Genomic DNA, 22,853 nt, shown 5'->3' with positions numbered 1-22,853 from the left:
GTATTGAAGGCCCCTCTCTAGCAAACGCCCCCTATCTATTAAACATCCCCTCCCCGCCATTTCAAGCTAACTAGACGTTAAAGACGCAAACGATGGTCTCTTGGATTTATGTAATGAAAAAAAAATAAAGCACCCAAGCCAGAAGTTATCTAAGCAATGTTACCGCTAATGGGTGGTAAAATGAAAGGGCGGTCTTATTTATCACCTTTATACCAGAACCTCGTGTTTCGACGAGCCTCTAGTCCTAGGAGCCCTGATCGGGTTCCCTGTGCTAGCCGCGAGGCAGTTGGACCTAAAACGATACTACCTTCGACAAGAACGCCTGGGTGGTAATTATATGGCGCGGATTTCGTTTCGTCTTTCGGTGATGCCTCGAACATAAACGAAGAATAATTCTAATTCTGAGATAACACCACAACTACATAAATTATGGCGCAAGATCAGAGAAGTAGACACGACGATGACGAAGTTATCGCCAAATTTCAACTGTTTTTGGAGGAATACCATGTGATAGACATCAGGCGGATTTTACTCCAAGAAGACACAGCGCAGCATTACTCGCTAATTGTCAACACTCTAGAGCTATTTGACTCTGATATCCAGTCAGCGCAGTCACTGTTGACCCAGCCGAACAAGATGTTACCTCTATTTGACAGTGCGCTTACTCAGGCTGCAGTATCACTAATGCAAGAGACCGAGACTCCCACTAACATGAGTTTCAAGCCAAACATTCATGTCCGATTGTCGAATTTACCTATTTGCCCAGAGCTGAAGCGTAGCACTATTCCCAAATCGTCAGATATGGGTCGTTTTCTTGCTGTTTCGGGTAAGACCACAGCATGTGTAGGCGGCGGACAGGGGAGGTGGGTTGGGGTGCAGGTCTGTTTGGAAGAATTTGAGAAAAAGGAATGGAGCTATTTTTCATAAACTGGATGATTTTAAGCATTTTAGAAGTTTAAGGATGTCTATTTTTTCCCGGGGGAGAACACATTACCACCAATTATTACATGATTGACAGGGTTTCCATTGTTTTCTGTAGGGCTTTATTTCAATACAAACCTCATTAATAGGCAAGTAGCTAAGAGCCCGTGGAGGGTTTTGATATTCAGCAGGGAAGAGCGGGGCTGATGAATTGAATTGGGTTGCTCATTATAAATGCAAGGGATGTATATAGATGCATCCCGGGGAAGCTAGTATACACCCCTTGTATAATGAGCAATTAAATCAATTCACTACCTGCACTTTTCCATGCTGAATATCAAAACCCAACCACATGGCATTTAACTTTACACTTTTCTAAAATCTATTGGACCATAAACATGACAAACTTCAAATATTATTATTTTTTAGATCTACAGGTCTTTTTAGGGGTTGCCACTTTCGCCCTCACTCTTTATGACTTTATCAACCTTACAAACATCCTCTCTCACTACAACCCTACAATCGAACACCTTTGATACTATCGAAACTGATGAAACTATCCGAACCTGCCACAGCCCTGGTTCTACTGTAATTCCTCTCTTCTGCCCACTCTTGCCAGGTATGAACAGCCCACACCATGTTGGGTTTCGTGTTCTCCGGAATCCTGTTGTCCTTTCTCTTCTCAACTTCTTCACTTAGTCCTCGTAATATCATGGCTTGTTGTTCCAAGGATCGTTCCAACAAGATTGATATCAAGAAGAAACTAGTCAGCTTGCGAAAACATATTCTTTGTCTTCGTCGCTCTCCATCTCAGAAAAATACTAGCGTTATTCAAACGGTGCAACAAATCTTATTAAAATGCTTCTTTTGTAAAGGAAATCACTTGCTTATTGCATGATTGTTATTTCCTACAAATAAAGAACAACTATAGACTACCCCCTATTATAGATAATTGTCTATAACATTGTGGAATGTCATAAACTGGCTGTGAAGGGAATACTTTTCTTTGTATTTGGTACAATTAGGATACCAAGGCCTTTGTTTTCAAAGATGTTGTTAATAGTTTTCTTTTTGATTGCCGTAGAAATTGCAGAAGAAATAACCTTTTGATATATATGCTAATTTCAAAGATTAAGATTCTGAGACACATTTTTGTGTGGAAACCTTTGTCAATCTGTAATAAGTCAGTTAATTACCTTGAGCCTTCGGCAATAAGCTAATACACCCCTCGGCCTGCGGCCTCGGGATGTATATCGCTTATTGCCTCGGCTCTCAGTAATTAACTCTTACTTACAACATAAAGTCCTTCAGTGAATGCGCAGTTCTTTAGCAGATACAATCAGCGAAAATACGGACCTCAGAGCCACTACTCACAACATGGACAATATCGTTAATAAATAAATTAAACAATAATTGAATTAAATAAAAAATCAATTAAAAAGTAACAATGGTTATTAGTAATGGAGGTTTTTTATTGTCTTTTAGGAACTGTTATTAGAGTATCATCAATAAAGATGCTGGAGCACGAGAGAGAGTTCATCTGCTCAAGGTGCAAATATGTGTTCTCGGCACAGGCAGATTTTGAGCAGTTCTATACTATCCCTAAACCCACTTCATGTCCTTCAGGGGAGGGCTGCACTTCAAACAAGTTCAACTGCTTATCAGAACCAGGTTAGTGACATCTACACATGTATCTTTAGGTCTGTGACAAAGTCACTATCATTATTTAACGGAACTGTCTAGAACATTGTTTACATGCAGGCTCACCCACTTGGAACATGTAGAGTCTAATACATGATTTTAGAACACGATAGAATTGGATTTGTTTATTTAGGATCGTTATTCTGTTTGCTAGAATATTCTTCTAGAACCGTGACTCAGCAGGTTACAAAACAAAATAAATGATGTAATCTTTCTATTATTCATGAAAACACTTATGATGTAATTAAAAAGGTATATTTATAAACACCCAAGGGTATATAAGGAGTTCGCTCGTGAGGTAGAGAGTTATGTGGTGAGGCAGAATGGCAGCTATGTTCATTTAGAGGGAATCCTAGACCAGACCAGATAACAGAATCATGTAACGTCTATGTGGAAAGAATTATAATGTCTGTTGTGTACTAGATTGTATTGGAGTGTAGTCATTCTAGTCCAGGACAAGGTCTTTAGGCAGGAGGGGGGGGGGGGGGGCTGGCCAACTTTATCGTTGATTTTAAGTAGTTAAATTATTAAGAAATCTCTCCAAGTATTGTCGACTCAAGCCCACACTAGTACGAGAGTATTCTTCGCTGCTAAGAGAAAATATTGTATATCTATTGACAATGGTATGAATTTGGATGTTTAATGGGAAGCACAGGTGGCCTAGTGTGTCAACCTATCACCGCTGTGCCCCAGGTTCGAATCCTGGCTTAAACTGTTTTTTTTCGGGTTCTTGCCTTGATTCGAATTTGTGTCACAAGTGAATTGAAGTTATTCTCCCAAGTTTCCAGTCTTTTCGGATAAGAACACTAAACCAGAGGTCACGTCTCTTCAACTATACTATACTTACCTGAACCAAAGGAATGTAAAAGAACCACTGGGGATGCAATAAACCCTCTGGCAGTGACCACCCCCAGTGACAGTGTTTACAATACACTCAAGGAGGTACTTGATTTGAAGCCTAGCTCTGTTGTACCTTTCGCACCAGTATAACTGGTGGAAATTTAATTAATTAATTAATTCCTCAACCCAACATAAACCACTGACACTGTTTTGTGTTTGGCATAAGAGAAGTTTATTATAAAATCACTACAAACTGATAAATGAAAAACTAAAATAATAATAATAAACCTCTCTGCCACCCTTCACACAAAGCCCAGGGTGGGAGGGCGGGAAAAATATAAGCTTGATATATAAACGTTGAAAAGAACAAAGAATTATAGAGTGAAGCTGTGAACGTGTGCTAGCAATCAAGACTAGAGATAACTGAAATACAATATGCTGGCTTGAGCAATTAATCCCTTTAAGCTAGGTGCCCAAAAGGGGGTAAATTAATTTTAGAAGATTTTGCATCGCTCTGATTTGCACTGAAGTATTTCTTTGCCTTGCTGGTTGGCTAGTGAATTTCAGATTGTATTTCAGAGTGTATGTTTTTTGCACCTTTATTTGTTTACATTACAAAACTGTCTAGGTGACCATGGAAATATATCAAATTGTAATTGGTTGGTCACATATTAATGCTGTCTACCAGTGTGCATTTCTAGTGCAATAGTTTGTCATAAAGAGCTTCTCACCCTCATTACCTGGACTTGACTTGAAAGTATATGCCTCACATTTTGAAGAATACCAGATCTTTTCTTTGAATCAGGCTGATGAAATTGTTTGGCCAAAGAAAAATGTTTTTGTTTTGTTTTGATGGTAAGATGTAAGTTTTGTTTCCAGGTTCTAATCCAACAAGTTGTCGTGACTACCAGGAGATAAAGATCCAGGAGCAAGTGCAGAAGTTAGCAGTTGGAACTATTCCCCGCTCCATGTGGGTTGTGCTTGAGGATGATCTAGTTGACAGCTGTAAAGCAGGTGATGACGTCACCATCAGTGGCGTGGTAATGAGGAGATGGTGGCCTGTAATTGCAGAGGTAATTAGATTCTAGTGGGTTGATTCTGAAATTCCTGTTTTGGGTGTGTCGGGATTCCTGTGGCGACCAAAGAAGCAGAGAGCTGACAGGAAAGACCAGTCTCGAGTCATGTCTGCCATTCCCTGGGGATTAAAGAACACTGATTGGCTGGTTGGGATGCACTGTCATCACCTTGTCAGGATGTGTGAACATGCAGCAGACAGAAAGAAATATTGACTGCCAAATACTCAAACTACGTGATAACAGAATCAATTTCAGGGGTAAAAGATTCAGAATTTGTTATAGAGAAAGAGCAAAAGCTCTTGCTTGCGCTGAAGCGGACTTCGATCTTGAGTTCTTGAAAGTAAAACTTGTGTTTTACTTTCCCTGTCCCAAGTTCTTGAAAGTAAAACTTGTGTTTTACTTTCCCTGTCCCAAGCTCTTTCAAACTAGCCTCCGCTAGAGTTAACTTACTAGCTTGTGTAATCTGTGGAGATTCCTTATTTTCCTTGCACATGTGTTGCATGTATGGCTTGATGAGTCTGCAGATCTTGTTATTTTCAATCGGATCCTATTTCTCCACCTAAGTTTGCAAAAGTCCTGTGGCTCCTGTCTAGTTTAGATGGTAATAAAATATTTTCTGTTGAAGTTACCTGCGCTTTATCTGTAACCCCATACATGACTTTGAAACTCTGTTTACATATTCACAGTAGGTACAGAACGGGTCAGTGCAATCTATTTTGTTATAAAATTCTCCTCGTTTGCCTGGAGAACAGAAACCTTTATTTTTATAAAGCCGCACAACTGTCATTTTATGTTTACATGTTCTGTGTCTGTTATTGGCTAGATTTGATAGCTATTGTCAAAGTAACTTCACCCAAGTCGCCCACCCGTGTTAGGGGTGGGCATGACTCAAGACCGGTCTTTCCTGCCGGCTCTTCTTTCTTCTCTCCTCCCTTTCCTCCTCCACTCTTGATTTTTTGCACCACTAGGATCCTGAACAAGAAAGCACACAGGAGAGCCGGCTCTCAGACTAACATCTTGTCATAGACAAAAACTCTTCCTTTTTGCACCCTCTAACTTTGGGCCCTCATTGTGTGTATCTATATATGTTTTATTCTTAGACCTGATATTTAGTCTTCATCTTTTTGTCTACACAGGTGAAGTGTGACCTTGAAGTAGTTTTCAAAGCAAATCATGTGTCAGTCAACAACGAGCAGAGAATCGGTGCAATAGTCACAGAGGAAATGAAGCAAGAATTTGATGAGTTCTGGAGCAAGCACAAGGATAAGCCGCTCAGTGGGCGTAACCACATCTTAGCTAGCTTCTGTCCTCAGGTGTATGGCTTGTATGCTGTCAAGCTAGCAGTGACCCTGATCCTAATGGGTGGGGTCCAGCGGGTTGATGCATCAGGTACCAGGGTGCGTGGAGAGTCGCACATGCTCTTGATAGGAGATCCAGGTACTTTTAACACTTTATTTGAGACTGTTTTTGAACACTTTATTTTAGAAAGTTGCATTATAGCTCAGTGGTACGCGCTCCCTCTTCTTATCTAGAGCACCGTTGTTCTAAGGTCAACTTGAGATTTTTTCAGACGTGTAAAAACCTGGCTCTCTACATTGGGGACTGTGAATCCCTTGTCTTCTTGGATGAGGACGTCAAGCCGGGGTCCCTGTGTCCACAATTAGCTATGTGGAGTATTACAAGTCAAATAAATTTGACACATTGATAAAAAGATTACATTTTTTATTTGCATTATTTTATTTTCATTTAAATATAAAGAGTCCTTTATGTCTTTATGTGTGTATGTTTGAACTAAAGAACAATATGTCAGATGAGAGTTAGCAACACAGGCAATCTCTGTGGGTTTTTGTGTGTGTTTGATTCTGCCTCCCAATGACTGTTTCCAGGCACAGGAAAGTCTCAGTTTCTGAAGTACTCAGCTAAGATCATGCCAAGGTCGGTACTAACCACAGGCATCGGTTCCACAAGTGCTGGCCTCACTGTTGCCGCTGTGAGAGACTCGGGCGAGTGGCAGCTAGAAGCAGGGGCCCTGGTACTCGCAGATGGAGGACTGTGCTGTATTGATGAATTTAACAGCATCCGTGAACATGACAGAGGAAGTGAGTAGTACCTTGTGTATGGCGTCAAACAGACTCCTTTCATCTCACCACTACTTTGTGAGGGAAAGCCCCTCCCCAGGCATCTCTTGGGAATTAGAATGATTATGTAATCATAATTTGTAATGAGCACTAAAATGATAGAAGTTACCAATGTTTTGTATTACAGATGTTTTGTAAGATCGACACATATCACTCCTGCCACTCAAAGCCCCGTGTATGATTGACAGAAATCCCTCCTGTCACACGAAGCACTGTGTATGATTAAAAGATATCCCTCCTGTAACTCAAAGCCCTGTGTATGATTGACATATATCCCACCTTTCACTCAAAGCCCTGTGTATGATTGACATATATCCCTCCTGTCACTCAAAGCCATATGTATGATTGACAGATATCTCTCTGGTCACTCAAAGCCCTGTGTATGATTGACATATATCCCTCCTGTCACTCAAAGCCCTGTGTATGATTGACATATATCCCTCCTGTCACTTAAAGCCCTGTGTATGATTGACATATATCCCACCTGTCACTCAAAGCCCTGTGTATGATTGACATATATTCCACCTGTCACTCAAAGCCCTGTGTATGATTGACAGGTATTCATGAGGCCATGGAGCAGCAGACTATCAGTGTGGCAAAGGCAGGGATGGTATGCAAGTTGAACACAAGGACAACCATCCTTGCCGCAACAAATCCTAAGGGGCAGCTAGATATTGACCAGTCTCTCAGTGTAAATACTGCCCTAGCCAGCCCTCTATTAAGCCGCTTTGACCTCGTCTTTGTACTACAGGATGTCAAGAACGAAGACTGGGACAGGTAAAGTTTTACTCAAAATTTTATCTGGCTTTCATGGAATCACAGGTGGTCCAGGGTGTAAATGCATCAGCATTTGGGGCCTCTCACCACAGGTGGCCCAGTGTGTCAGGGTATGGGGCTTCTCACCTCAGGTGGCCCAGTGTGTTACTAAATCAGCATATGGGGCCTTACTTCTGCTGAAACGGAATTTATTCTCGGTCAAGACATTTAGTGTGTCTTTCTGTTTCTCTTTGTTGATAGCTTCATGTATTCCCAGATGGCATATTTCCATAGTCAACCAAAAAAAAAAACAGCTGAAATCGACCAAAGAGCGCATGCAAATTGGTCACCTTGTCTATCCCATTGTCTCCTGGCTATTTTCAAGCTTAATTTACAATTAAGCAGACTGAAAACAGATACCTCCCCCCTATTTTGAGTTTTATACAGCCCGTCAAAGTCAAACACCACTGCACCTAGTCAGCCGTATCCTAGCGTTCCAACAGTGCTTTGCGGTTCCATCTCTAATCCCTTGTGCTGTGCTGATGTGAGCACAAGTTGATGGTTACTTGTATTTTTCATAAAAAATACAGCTATGCATATTGGGAGGGTGACTTACGGGTGAAAAGACTTCTAAAAAGCCGTCTGACTTTGGAGAGAGGAGTATTGACTGGTCCTCCCCTCCTGAATTTTTCCCCGGATCTCCTAGAATGCTTTTCAATCCGTACTGGCATCCAAATGGTTTCACAAGCCTTCAGAGAGTGGACATTGTGTTTTGAGGCCATGGAAATGGACCTAGAGGATCAGAATACAGGTATCTAATCTGTGTCTTGAGCTGTGTTTGCTGATATCTCTCCCTTGTGTGGTATTTTGAGTGTTTTGTTGAGAGGGGTGATTCCTTTCCTTGTTCGATTTGAAATTTGTCAAAGAACCTGGGCTATTATTTGGCATAAGAGTAGTTGCTATCACCTTGGTTGGATGCATATCTTCAAGACCATTTATCCATAAGACACGATGCCTGAGTATCTCCCTCTGAGTATCTCCCTCTTTATTTGTGTTTATTTTGCATTTTTGATTTTTGGGTTGTGGGTACTTCTCAAGGCCGGTCTAGGGGTCAATGTGCTATATTGTAACTAATTTACTTTCAATTGCAATCATCACGGGCATTGTTCTCTCAGAATTGTTCAAAGTGAAAGTAGCCATAGTAAAGAGACAATGCAGAATCATACATATAATGACAGAATTACAACTGTGCGTAGTGGCCAAAGGAGCTATAGCTTTCGAGTTGGCCAGTACAACTGAAAAAATAGGTTTTACAGTTGGTTTGTTTTTGTTTGTTTGTTTACATACAGTCGATATAAATATTTTTAGCATTGGAGTCTGAAATTCTATTAGATATATGCACGAAAACGATGTAGACGGTGCTTAAGGCAAACAAGGCAAATAGGCGCTTAAATTGACCAAAATTTCAAGTTACATTTATGAGGCCTCTTTTGCATGGACGAATCTATCAGAAGGAACAGATACATTATCAAACTTTATGGCAAATTTGTCATTTTAATCATATATAAAAGAAATTCGAGGAATTATCCTTATTACCGCAGGATGTCAGTCAAGCCGAAAATTGTAACCAAATATAATTTCAGAATATAATACCTAAGGACAAAATAAAACTTTTTATCAGAGTTTGCCAAAAATTATAGAAATGCAAGAAATTAGTTGCGAAAAATTGCGGAAAAACATTCACAATACGCGCTATATATGGCTAAAATGACCATATATGAAGCTCTATTTTCCCGCGAAACCAATAACATGCCGCATGCCGGTCTGGAGACGCCGTATAGCAACTGTCACAGAGATCTTAAAGATACTTAAGTGGGTGTAGTTAGGCATGAATTTACCCCCTAAAAGATCCCTCAAACAAACGTAAATAATTTGTAATAAAAACGTTTATTTAAAACTGAATCTAATGGAAGTTAGATGAGCGATGGCTATAATAGCACCCTAAAAGATACTGAGGTAAAAAAAAATCTGGGCATTCTCATTTTCACCCCTAAAAGATACCCAAGGCTCCAAATTTACACCCTAAAAGATATGACGATGATCCCCGTCCGATGGATATAGGGAGTACCCACCTCCCCGGGGCTTTATCGCCTCGCAGATTTGTTCGAATGCAGTTTCTGCTAGCAAAATGTGAAACAAAATTTGTTGTTTATATTCAACAGCTTCAAAGTTAATTTATAATCTCCAGACATAGTAAAGTTATAAGAGAAGAGGGAAGGATAAGCTCGTAATACTTAAATTAAAGAACTTTCTTAAGAACATTTATTTTCAGCTTTAAAATGCTTAATGAATAAGAACCGCCCAGCCCCAACTTCAAATGAGACGTTCTTGTATAAAAAAGGGTGTATTGAATGTTTTTTATTACACTTGAATTTCATTATTTATTTACTTGCCGAACCACCTTTAGAGGTTGTCCTAAGGCAAAAAATAGATTTCCCAAGGAGAACAGAAAACCAAAACATAAGTATTCATGTATGCATTTATTAGTCCTGACAAACAATGGTTTCCTGCGCAGCCGCCTTAGTGTCTCAAATCCTTTCCCTCAATCTGCGATAGACAAGCAAGCAATTTGTGCGTTCATGCTTGTCAAAATCTTAGCCGCGTTACTGAATTCGCACAGAAATAACTACGTAATCCTTAGTCTATACATTTCAGGGATGAATTTAATTCCTTATAGGTAGGGGTTTGTGATACAACTCGCCTGTGGACGAAACGACTCGCTTGTTGACGAACTGTGTGTGGATGAATTGGATATGAATTGTCTTTGTTTCTATGTTTATTCCTTAAAAACACGCATTAGAATTTACATATTAGGCCCCTAGCACGCAACTCACCCTGGGTATAGTACCAGAAGGCTCGAGCTTCACTCGTTAATACTTTCCCGCCAATACTTAGCAACTTATCCTCCGCAAAGGGTTAACGAAAAACATAAAAGACACCTGAAAGGATGAAAAAAAAATATATTTCATATGTTTGCATTTTCATCTGTATCGCCATGATGTTATTTGGGTTTGATAACCTATCTAAAATTATTCGCCCAGCCTACAAGAATGGCAGTCCATGGTAGTGTACTCAAAGCATGTCACGCCATGGCACTGTATGGCGAAACATTGCCATGACGTGGGCGTGCCGTACTCGTTCGTAGTATCGCAAGACATGGCAAACCATGGCAGTGTATAACAACACTTTGGTGCACCATGGCACATCATGGCACAACATTGCCGTGACGTGGGCGTGCCGTACTCGTAGTATCGCAAGACATGGCAAACCATGGCAGTGTATAACAATACTTTGGTGCACCATGGCACGTCATGGCACAACATTGCCGTGACGTGCCATGAGTATGGCAAGCCATGGCACACCATGGCTGTGTAGGGCAAAACATTGTCATGACGTGCCATACTTTTAGTATGACACGCCATGGCGTGTCATGAAGTATGGCTTATACTTCAAGTATGGCAAGCCATGGCACATAATGGTAAGGGTCTTCTGGGTAATTTTCAATATGGCGTCTAGCTGAAGAAGACCCTGGCGGAGGCTGACCCATTTCCACAGGTAGACCGACTCTAGAGTATTTCGAGTATATACAAAGATCCAATATGGCGGACGAACGAAGTCGTGAAAGGAGGATAAAATGCTACGTTTCCGAAATGATCAAATCTAAGACATCCTAAAACTCAAAATTGTACGTCGTTGATTTAGGCAAGTTTCATCGAACATCTGAACTTTACTTATTTTTTTTCATGTCAAGGTCCCTTACAAGCAAAGGGTGTCTACAAAACGAAGACCTAAAACCTAAAACCTAAAACCTGTGACCCAAAAGCTACGACCCCTAAAGCTACGACCCCCAAAAAATTTTAGTTATTATTTAGTCTACCTTGTTTCCCAAATGGCTACACAGTGCGAAAGTTTCATATGGAATCAGTGATCCTAATGAGGTAATTCAGCGAATTTTGTTGTGCTTTTCATGGAGGAAATATTCTCGTGCGCGCAAATGAACTATTTTTAATCGTCGTTTATTTGTCCCATTATAAATTGTAGTTGCACTCATTTTTCAGACACGCTCCTTTGCCCGAAAAATTATCCCAAAAACTCTCCCGGTAACCTAACAGACCCGGCAATTACCGTTAACTAGGAAAATGCCCCCAGAAAAGTTTTCGAACTCCCTGGCGAGGAAGATAGATAGATGGATGGATGGATGGATGGATGGATGGATGGATGGATGGATGGATGGATGGATGGATGGATGGATGGATGGATGGATGGATGGATGGATGGATGGATGGATGGATGGATGGATGGATGGATGGATGGATGGATGGATGGATGGATGGATGGATGGATGGATGGATGGATGGATGGATGGATGGATGGATGGATGGATGGATGGATGGATGGATGGATGGATGGATGGATGGATGGATGGATGGATGGATGGATGGATGGATGGATGGATGGATGGATGGATGGATGGATGGATGGATGGAGTAGATGGAGTAGATGGAGTAGATGGAGTAGATGGAGTAGATGGAGTAGATGGAGTAGATGGAGTAGATGGAGTAGATGGAGTAGATGGAGTAGATGGAGTAGATGGAGTAGATGGAGTAGATGGAGTAGATGGAGTAGATGGAGTAGATGGAGTAGATGGAGTAGATGGAGTAGATGGAGTAGATGGAGTAGATGGAGTAGATGGAGTAGATGGAGTAGATGGAGTAGATGGAGTAGATGGAGTAGATGGAGTAGATGGAGTAGATGGAGTAGATGGAGTAGATGGAGTAGATGGAGTAGATGGAGTAGATGGAGTAGATGGAGTAGATGGAGTAGATGGAGTAGATGGAGTAGATGGAGTAGATGGAGTAGATGGAGTAGATGGAGTAGATGGAGTAGATGGAGTAGATGGAGTAGATGGAGTAGATGGAGTAGATGGAGTAGATGGAGTAGATGGAGTAGATGGAGTAGATGGAGTAGATGGAGTAGATGGAGTAGATGGAGTAGATGGAGTAGATGGAGTAGATGGAGTAGATGGAGTAGATGGAGTAGATGGAGTAGATGGAGTAGATGGAGTAGATGGAGTAGATGGAGTAGATGGAGTAGATGGAGTAGATGGAGTAGATGGAGTAGATGGAGTAGATGGAGTAGATGGAGTAGATGGAGTAGATGGAGTAGATGGAGTAGATGGAGTAGATGGAGTAGATGGAGTAGATGGAGTAGATGGAGTAGATGGAGTAGATGGAGTAGATGGAGTAGATGGAGTAGATGGAGTAGATGGAGTAGATGGAGTAGATGGAGTAGATGGAGTAGATGGAGTAGATGGAGTAGATGGAGTAGATGGAGTAGATGGAGTAGATGGAGTAGATGGAGTAGATGGAGTAGATGGAGTAGATGGAGTAGATGGAGTAGATGGAGTAGATGGAGTAGATGGAGTAGATGGAGTAGATGGAGTAGATGGAGTAGATGGAGTAGATGGAGTAGATGGAGTAGATGGAGTAGATGGAGTAGATGGAGTAGATGGAGTAGATGGAGTAGATGGAGTAGATGGAGTAGATGGAGTAGATGGAGTAGATGGAGTAGATGGAGTAGATGGAGTAGATGGAGTAGATGGAGTAGATGGAGTAGATGGAGTAGATGGAGTAGATGGAGTAGATGGAGTAGATGGAGTAGATGGAGTAGATGGAGTAGATGGAGTAGATGGAGTAGATGGAGTAGATGGAGTAGATGGAGTAGATGGAGTAGATGGAGTAGATGGAGTAGATGGAGTAGATGGAGTAGATGGAGTAGATGGAGTAGATGGAGTAGATGGAGTAGATGGAGTAGATGGAGTAGATGGAGTAGATGGAGTAGATGGAGTAGATGGAGTAGATGGAGTAGATGGAGTAGATGGAGTAGATGGAGTAGATGGAGTAGATGGAGTAGATGGAGTAGATGGAGTAGATGGAGTAGATGGAGTAGATGGAGTAGATGGAGTAGATGGAGTAGATGGAGTAGATGGAGTAGATGGAGTAGATGGAGTAGATGGAGTAGATGGAGTAGATGGAGTAGATGGAGTAGATGGAGTAGATGGAGTAGATGGAGTAGATGGAGTAGATGGAGTAGATGGAGTAGATGGAGTAGATGGAGTAGATGGAGTAGATGGAGTAGATGGAGTAGATGGAGTAGATGGAGTAGATGGAGTAGATGGAGTAGATGGAGTAGATGGAGTAGATGGAGTAGATGGAGTAGATGGAGTAGATGGAGTAGATGGAGTAGATGGAGTAGATGGAGTAGATGGAGTAGATGGAGTAGATGGAGTAGATGGAGTAGATGGAGTAGATGGAGTAGATGGAGTAGATGGAGTAGATGGAGTAGATGGAGTAGATGGAGTAGATGGAGTAGATGGAGTAGATGGAGTAGATGGAGTAGATGGAGTAGATGGAGTAGATGGAGTAGATGGAGTAGATGGAGTAGATGGAGTAGATGGAGTAGATGGAGTAGATGGAGTAGATGGAGTAGATGGAGTAGATGGAGTAGATGGAGTAGATGGAGTAGATGGAGTAGATGGAGTAGATGGAGTAGATGGAGTAGATGGAGTAGATGGAGTAGATGGAGTAGATGGAGTAGATGGAGTAGATGGAGTAGATAGATAGATAGTTTATGATATAATTAATTATAATCCATAAAAACCATATATACTCTCCATTTAAGATTTGTTGGCCATCGAGAATGTAAAAGAATTCATGGCTCTGTTTGTTTTAAAGCTAGGCAAGGCAAAGGGCCGGTTTTTCCTAAGGTTATGGCTTGAAACGTTTGATGGAGGCAGCAAGCTCTTTAGTTTATGATTCGGATCAGAGACTATTTCGTCGAAGAGCTTGCTGCAAATTAGGCCGTGGTGCACTTCTAATGGTGTTATGCCCAACAAATCACAAGCACCATCGTAGCTCGTACGGGGCAAAATTATAGATAGCGCCCTTTTCTCGATACGTACGAGCTCATTTTTTAGGTACTGCGGCAGGGCGTTATGAAAAACCGGCACCGCATAGTCGACGGCCGAACGAATGCAAGCTTTATAAAATAAAGATAAGTCTTTGGATTAAAAAGTATAGCTTTTTGCTCGATTTCTTGAGTCTTTGGATTAAAAAGTATAGCTTTTTGCTCGATTTCTTGACTACCTCGTTCACATGAGCGTTCCACGACAAGTTATCGCTTATTGTGAGCCCTAATAATTTCGTGCTTTTAACGACCTCAAGCTCCTTTCCCTCGATGGTAATGGCATCGAAAGGTCGAGGCGAGCGCGCAAACGAAATTCTCATCTCTTTGCATTTATCGGGATTAAGGACTACTCTATTGTCGTGGGACCACTCAATGATGTCGTTGACCAACCCCTGAGCGCTGCTTAATTCCCCTTTCAATACCACTTCGGAGACCGTGGTGTCGTCTACGTACTTCCATAAGTGTGGGGAATTACATTCTAGATCATTGATAAATAAAACAAATAACCACGGGCCTAGCTTGGTACCCTGTGGTACCCCGGAGGGGACTGGACCCCACTCGGAGTAGCAGCCCTTGGCTAGCTTAATTCGTTGGAATCTATTGGAAAGAAAATCAATGATCCAGTTAACAACGCTACGGGGGATGGCCAACCTACGCAGCTTATCTACGAGAATACTATGATCAATAAAATCAAAGGCTTTGCTAAAGTCAAACAACAAAGTTCTTACTGTTGCTCCATTCCCGTCAGTCCCGAGAGCCCAAGCATGCAGCATGCTTATAAGCGCCATGGTGGTAGAAGACTTTGGGATCGCCCCGTATTGGTCTTGGCCAATCACCTCAAGGACCGCTGGCTTGACAAAGTCCGTGACAACGAATTCCTCTGCCACCTTAGACACGCACGGGGTTAGTGAAATAGGTCTTAGGTCTTTTTTGAGATCCAACACAGGTTTCGTTTTTGGAAGAGGTGGGACATCAGCCATTTTCCAGATGGGTGGCAGTCGCTGATCTTTAAAGGATGCGTTCAGGATTTGTGTAATCGGTTGGGCCATGATATCGGAAAACTCTTTCAGAAGCCAGCTCGGCACATTGTCGGGGCCCGAGGCCTTTCGTGGGTGGAGTTTAGATAACACCTTTTGCACGCGATCCTCGGTAACACTAAGGAACACGGGCTCATCCTCCAGGGGAAAGCGCTCGAGCGGCTCGTTCAACCGGTAAACCTCCAAAGGCTCTAAAAAGGCTGAGTTGATTCTGTTTGCCTGATCTTGCATAGGGAGTTCGGAAAAATTCTCGATGTTTATTTGAGTAGTCAAGTCCCCATTTGTTACTTTGGCGCCACAGAGCCGCTTAACCTCATCCCACCATTTCTTTGGGTTTTTGCCCTTCAGTTGTTTCACCTTCGAATCGTAAAACCGGCTTCTGCAGACCTTCCTCTCCCTATTCACCATGTTCCTAAAGAACTTGAATTGAACTGACTCGGGCCGTGATTTTTAAAGGCCTCTTGTCTCTTGAGTATGATGGATTTAAGACCTGGCGTCATCCATGGTGCGTCGGCTGCACAAATGTGGTACTCTTTCTTGGGCATGATGATGTCAAGCCCAGTACTTACCACTTCAATAAATGTATTCCACGACTTGAGGATTCGCACACTACAGTGAGTTTTCAGTTGCTCAGTTCATTTGAGAGCGATGTTATTGGTGGGTTTCGATCCTTGCCAATGTTCTGTTTTCTCCAAGCTTTCGCAAATACAATACAGGATCGAAAAAACACGCCAACTTATTTGATGTGTTGGCCCGCAGAGAAAACACCCCATGTGTGTATATATAAAACGGCGCGCGCTAAACATTGTTTAGATAGTAAGCAGCTCTTCTAATCATGAATTCGTTTTTCCATGCTCTCCGCTTCGCATTAGATGCTTCTGGTTACGAAAACTTGTGAAACAGATTAATCTGCTGGAACTAAGCTATACAGGCAGAGATGGCATTGGTGTACTACCCACAGGCTACGGGAAGTCGGTAATATTTCGCAATTTACCAGCCATGTATGACTTCAAGCGAGACCTCACAAATGATAGTATTATTATTGTTGTGTCGCCCCTCTATTCTCTCATCAATGACCAACTTGGAATTCTCAAAAATCGAAAGATCAAAGCAGGGGTGCTAGCGAAGGCTTTCAAAAAATTTAAAAATTTAAAATTGTGAGTATTTTAGGTCCAGCAAAGAGATTTGTGAGAGCCTAACAATCTGGGACGAAGAACATGTGCTATAATGGATATCCATTATTTTATCAATAAACTTTTTGAAAATTGAAAACACTATCACCCATTTTAATCTTGTTAAAAACCAAGTGTTAAAACTCCAAACATGGGCTTTGTAGTTAAAAAAAATCAATGCAGTCCAAGATTTTCTTGAAATAAGTCAAAATATAGTACATTAATTAAGCTGAGCTTATGATATGATGTACAATAAAGATCATTGTTTTATATTGTATTTATGTGAATTTTTTATTTTATTTTATTATCATATTGCTTTTCTGATTCTTTAGGGGTCTCTGTGTGTAAAAATAGTAAATGGTAAAGCAAAAAATATATACATATACATCAACAGGCTACAATTTCTGCCCTAAAAATACCTTCTTGCTTTAATAATGATAAAACACATCACAGGCTTACCATCCAAATGGTTTGAGTCGAAGACTCCTTGTTTGTAACTGAAATAAATGAACATAATACTCTCTGGGCTCTAAAAGATGGGGGAAAGAGAGAGAGACTCTCTCTCTCTCTCTCTCTCTCTCTCTCTCTCCCTCTCTTTCCTCCATCTTTTAGAGCCCAGAGAGTAGACATATAGTATAGGATATTATGTTCATTTATTTCAATTTTGACTCCAACCATTTGGATGCTAAGCCTGTGAACACATACTTTAACCCTCCTTAAACCTTAGAAAAGCGCGTACCCAGGATTGCCTGAGGGGGTGCGCAGTCATAGGTATCATGTGGAACAATCATCTTATTCGAAAATAATAAATGACCTACTTTTTGGGAGCCAAGAAGGGTATGTTTGATAGAGGCCTGTTATATAGAGGCACAAACTATCTCGCAACCCCAAGTCAATAATGCTAAGGCCTCTATCAAACCCACCTGCTCCCACCTCCCTTGGCAGCCAAAAAGTTGGTCATTTCTTATTTAGGGATCTTCAAATACTATGATTTTTCCAAGAAAATATAACCCCAATCAACCCCACCAGCACCCAAGAAAAAATTTTAACTTCCTATATTTTTTACCGATTTATTAATGCTTAATAACAAACTTCAATGGTGATATGACATGTAGTCATACAGACAGTGGTTGGCTTCTGAGACAATATATCTTAAAACTAACCTCTTTCAACCACACCGTTTCCCGAACATCCGTAAAGATTGAATTGGAAAAACATAGACTAAAATAGAGAGTTAAATAAAATTGCAAGCCAATTTGCCTGCCCTGCACAAGAATTTCTCTTAATGAGTTTCAGGATGTATTGAAACGAAGATCTGATCATTTCAGAAACGCCGAGGTAGCATTTTAACCTCCTTCCACGACTTCGTTTCTCCCTTGCCGTCCGCCATATTGGATCTTTGTACATACTCAAAATACTCTAGAGTCGGTCTACCTGTGGAAATGGGTCAGCCTCCGCCAGGGTCTTCTTCAGCTAGACGCCATATTGAAAATACCAGAAGACCCTGGGAACGAGGTTGACAATATGTCAGTGTTTTAGAAGACCCTGGGAACGAGGTTGACAATATGTCAGTGTTTTGCCATACACTGCGATGGTGTGCCATGGCTTACTATACTCGGCCATGGCTTGCCATAAATTGTCATGGTGTGCCATGATTTGCCATGGCTTGCCATGGTTCACCAAAGTATTGCCATAACCTGAATTACATTGCCATGACGTGCCATGGCTAACCATTTATTCTCTTTCCGATAACATATCTTACCTATTTCCATTTTCCTGTTTCCCTGTGTTCGGATACACTCGGAATTCAAAACTTCTTTTTTCTTCAAAATCTATTCTTGCTCTTATTTTCTTTTCTGAATTCTAGAATCGTTTCGTCATTTATACTGGAAGGCAAAGGAGTTCGCATGTCTGCTGAAAAACCTGCGGAAGCTCTCTGGGGTATGGACAGGCTGCAAGCTTACATTTGTCACGCCAAAACACTTGAGCCACAGCTGAATACCGACAGCAACAGGTACGATGATGATGATCATGATGATCATGATAGTGGTGGTGATGGTGGTGGTGGTGGTGGTGATGGTGATGGTGATGATGATGATGGTGATGGTAATGTTGGTGATGATGGTGGTGGTGATGGTGGTGGTTGGTTGGTGATGGTGATGACGATGATGGTGGTGGTGATGACGATGGTGGCGGTGGGGGTGGTGGTGACGGTGGGGGTGGTGGTGGTGACGATGATGGTGGTGTTGGTGGTGGTGATGATGGTGGCGGCTGCAGCGATGGTGGTGGTGGTGATGGCGATGGTGGTGGTGGTGGTGATGGCGATGGTGGTGGTGGTGGTGATGGTGGTGGTGGTGGTGATGGTGGTGGTGGTAATGATGACGATGGTGATGATGATACATCTGTCACGCCAAGACACTTGAGCCACATTATATTAGAGGTGGTGATTATCCGCCCTCTTTCCTTGTTTCTAAATGATGATGAAGATGGTGGTGGTGATGATGATGATGGTAGTGGTGGTGATGATGATGACAATGATGGATGTGATGATAACGATGATAATGGTGGTGATGATGTTAATGATAGATAATGAGTTTAATAAAGCATCTTGCAGTGTAAACTGAATTACAGACAGTGGTCATAAAAATAAGCAATAAATATATAAGAGACGCAGATGCACTTTAATTGTTCACAATGCCCCTGGCGAATTTGTGGCTAACAATGTCTCTTAACCGGTTGGTATTACAGTGCTTCGTAGGTGGTAAAGAGCACCTGAGTGCGCCAACCTGCCCTTTAAAATATTGTATAGTGGATTCCAGGCATTGTGCTAATACTCTACGCGCATGCAGAATCACGTCTGTCAGCAAGTGACTCAAGGCGGGCCGATACCACGCTTCTGCGTATGGCATATTTGGGTAGATGAATGCAAGTGCGCGCATTTGCACTTTCTCAATAGCTCAAAGAAAGGTATTGTAGTAGGTTTGCAAATACCACCGGGGCGTATTCTAACAGCGGGCGCAGAAGTGAGCAATATACTTGTGGTGGTGGTGGTGGTGATGATGTCACCATCTGTCACGTACAGAGATACACGGTGATACACAGAAATACACGGATGATGACAGTGGTGGTGATGATGGCGACGGTGGTGTTGATGATGGTAATGGTGGTGATTATGATGATGATAATAATGATGACCCTCCCCTTTCCTCTTCTCTTCAGGGTACTAAGGCAGTACTACCAGTGCCAGCGTCAAGCAGACACCCGTAACGCCGCACGTACAACACTGCGACTGCTCGAGAGCCTCATTCGTCTAGCCCAGGCGCATGCGCGGCTCATGTACCGGGAACATGTGACTGTACAGGATGCTGTGGTCGCGGTAACGTGCGTCGAGTGCTCCATGCAAAACACTGCCTTATTAGGATGTATGAACGCACTGCACACTAGATTCCCGGATGATCCCGAGCAGGAATATAAACAGCAAGCCAAGCTTATATTAAAGCGCCTGGGACTTACCGACTTGATGGACGCTGTACCTACCTCTCCAGGGCGTGGTGAAGATACAAGTGCAGGTCTCCATGACGACGGGAATCATTCAGAATGTCGTGGTAACGATATTGATGAGACAAGTCTCCATAGTGATGAAAATACAGAAATGAATTCTTACGGGAATGGAGAATGCGGAGTAAATCTTAACAAAAGCATAAGTAGTGGTGAAACCTGCGATGTTACGCGCGTTCTTGATTCTGCTCCACGTATTGATAAAGCCTGCTCCTACAACAAGAGCAGAACGGCACCAAACAGTACGCAAGATGAAGTTAATATAGATGATAACAAGGGAAAGAGTTGTCCCCAGCTCTCTGCATGTGATACACGTTCAAGAGGGTCCTCGCATCCTAGCGAACATGCAGATAACAATGGTGTCTGTCGTATGGATGATTTGGTGGAGAAACCCGTGGCGGACCCGAGTTGTTCAGCTGGTCTTCTAAGAAAAGTTATAGAGCCGGTAGGAATTAATCGATCGAAGAATCCATCGGCATCAGAGAAAAAAGGTGGTGAAAAAATAAGCGCACGCAAGTTGTCGCCCAGCACGGCGTTACTTGCCAAGTTTGCCTTTCGCCCCAAGACTAGTACACAGGGTGAATGCTCTCGGTCCCACCCACTGGAAACACCTATCTCTAACCCCTCTGATTATAACAACGAAAGCCCTGAAGCTATTAATAAATCGTTTGGGACGTATGCAGGGGATACAGAAGGCGTCAAATTGCTCTCTGTCTCATGTTCTGGGGACAAAGGCAACCCCAGTGATGGTTTAGACCTATTTAAAAAGCCAGAGAGCTCGGGGGCCACAGAGGTTTCGAAAGGAGTTACCTCGGTAAGTGCTTCCGGTTTATTTGTCACTGATGACCTCTCGGACGAAGATCTTGAATTAGAGTGGCCTGATATGTTTAAATTGACTAATAGGACTGACCCTACCGGTGCAAAGCGAAGTTGCACGGAGTTCCTGCGGTCACCTGTTATCAAAAAATGTAGGTAGCTTGAATGACACATTCAAGCTACAATTCTAAATCAATGACGTATCATAGCAACGGGCATAGTGCTTAGATAAAAGGGGTTATTACAGCAATGCCAGGCTGCTCACCCCCACCCCCTGTGTACGCGCTAGAATGCTTTTGAGATTTGTACCCGAGAAGAGTAAGCTAACCAGCCGGTGAAGTGGTTCCATTCATTGTGTGTAAGGCGCCGCCAATTCGGGTATTAAGCTGCACTTTTTGTCCCTTAGAGGGTGAGAATTTTATTGATGATTTTATCATGAGGTCCTCTGCAAGTCAGTGACGTTTACGTACGTGTTGTAGATCGACACGAATGTTAAACACATAATGGTAGATGTTTAGCCTTTAATGAGCAGCGTCAAAATAACTACGAGAACAAGTAAAGATTACGCGAGTTTTTAGAACCTATCGAGTGTTTTTGTTCTGCAATAAAATTGTAACAAACCTCCATGTACGCTTATACATTTTCAATATTAATGTAACCACGCCGCGGATCTTTTGAACTTGATGTATGTCTATTTTTCAAGAATGGTAAACGACACGTTTCCTTTTAATCTTACTGGACGAGAGTGTTTCATTATTTTCGTACCATAGTTTAAACATTTAGCTACTGTTTTAGACATTATAAGGCCACCCAGTCCTAATCGCAAAAGCAAATGTCTCGGCTTGGCTCAAAAGTTGAATTTCTAAAGAGGGGGTCAGGGCTTTTAATAACGACAGTGCAGCAAGTTGTTGTTGCTGTTGCTTTTGAATATGATAATAATGATAAACACCATAGAAAAGCCATAAGTAACACATGTAGAAATGAACAAGTGCCATAAGTAACACATGTAGAAATGAACAAGTGCCATAAGTAACACATGTAGAAATGAACCAGAGCCATAAGTAACACATGTAACAATGAACCAGAGCCATAAGTAACACATGTAACAATGAACCAGGGCCATAAGTAACACATGTACCAACGATCCAGAGCCATAAGTAACACATGTACCAATGAACCAGAGCCATAAGTAAAACATGTAACAATGAACCAGAGCCATAAGTAACACATGTAACAATGAACCAGGGCCATAAGTAACACATGTAACAATGAACCAGGACCATAAGTAACACATGTACCAATGAACCAGAGCCATAAGTAACACATGTAACAATGAACCAGAGCCATAAGTAACACATGTAACAATGAGCCAGGGCCATAAGTAACACATGTAACAATGAACCAGGGCCATAAGTAACACATGTAACAATGAACCGGGGCCATAAGTAACACATGTAACAATGAACCAGGGCCATAAGTAACACATGTAACAATGAACCAGGGCCATAAGTAACACATGTAACAATGAACCAGGGCCATAAGTAACACATGTAACAATGAACCAGGGCCATAAGTAACACATGTACCTATGAACCAGGGCCATAAGTAACATGCAACAATTAAACAGAGCCATGGGTAACACATGTAACAAAAAAAACAGAGATATAGCTAACACGTGTATCTAATAACGAGAGCCAGAAATAACTTGTGTTACTATAAAGTAGTTTTAATTGGTGAAGGAAGTTAAAGCAATAGTTTTACATAAATTCATTCTAGAGAACACGCCCTAAAGACGTTCATTCAAGGCAAGCT

At 41.9% G+C, this 22,853-nt stretch overlaps 1 protein-coding gene across 1 annotated transcript; it reads left to right on the top strand.

The window, feature by feature from the left end:
- The first annotated feature begins 278 nt into the window (after window positions 1-278).
- Window positions 279-21,667, top strand: LOC5514320 (DNA helicase MCM9). Its single transcript, XM_032383867.2, has 8 exons — window positions 279-826; window positions 2,407-2,592; window positions 4,342-4,535; window positions 5,675-5,975; window positions 6,425-6,637; window positions 7,234-7,453; window positions 18,535-18,681; window positions 19,887-21,667. Exons 1-8 carry the CDS (start codon window positions 430-432, stop codon window positions 21,199-21,201), a joined length of 2,973 nt encoding a protein of 990 aa, XP_032239758.2. The 5' UTR covers window positions 279-429; the 3' UTR covers window positions 21,202-21,667.
- Window positions 21,668-22,853: the final 1,186 nt, after the last annotated feature.

This window comes from Nematostella vectensis, chromosome 2 (assembly GCF_932526225.1).
Source record: "Nematostella vectensis chromosome 2, jaNemVect1.1, whole genome shotgun sequence".
Classification (NCBI taxonomy): Eukaryota; Metazoa; Cnidaria; class Anthozoa; order Actiniaria; family Edwardsiidae; genus Nematostella; species Nematostella vectensis.
This window is presented reverse-complemented; position numbering and strand designations above follow the sequence as displayed.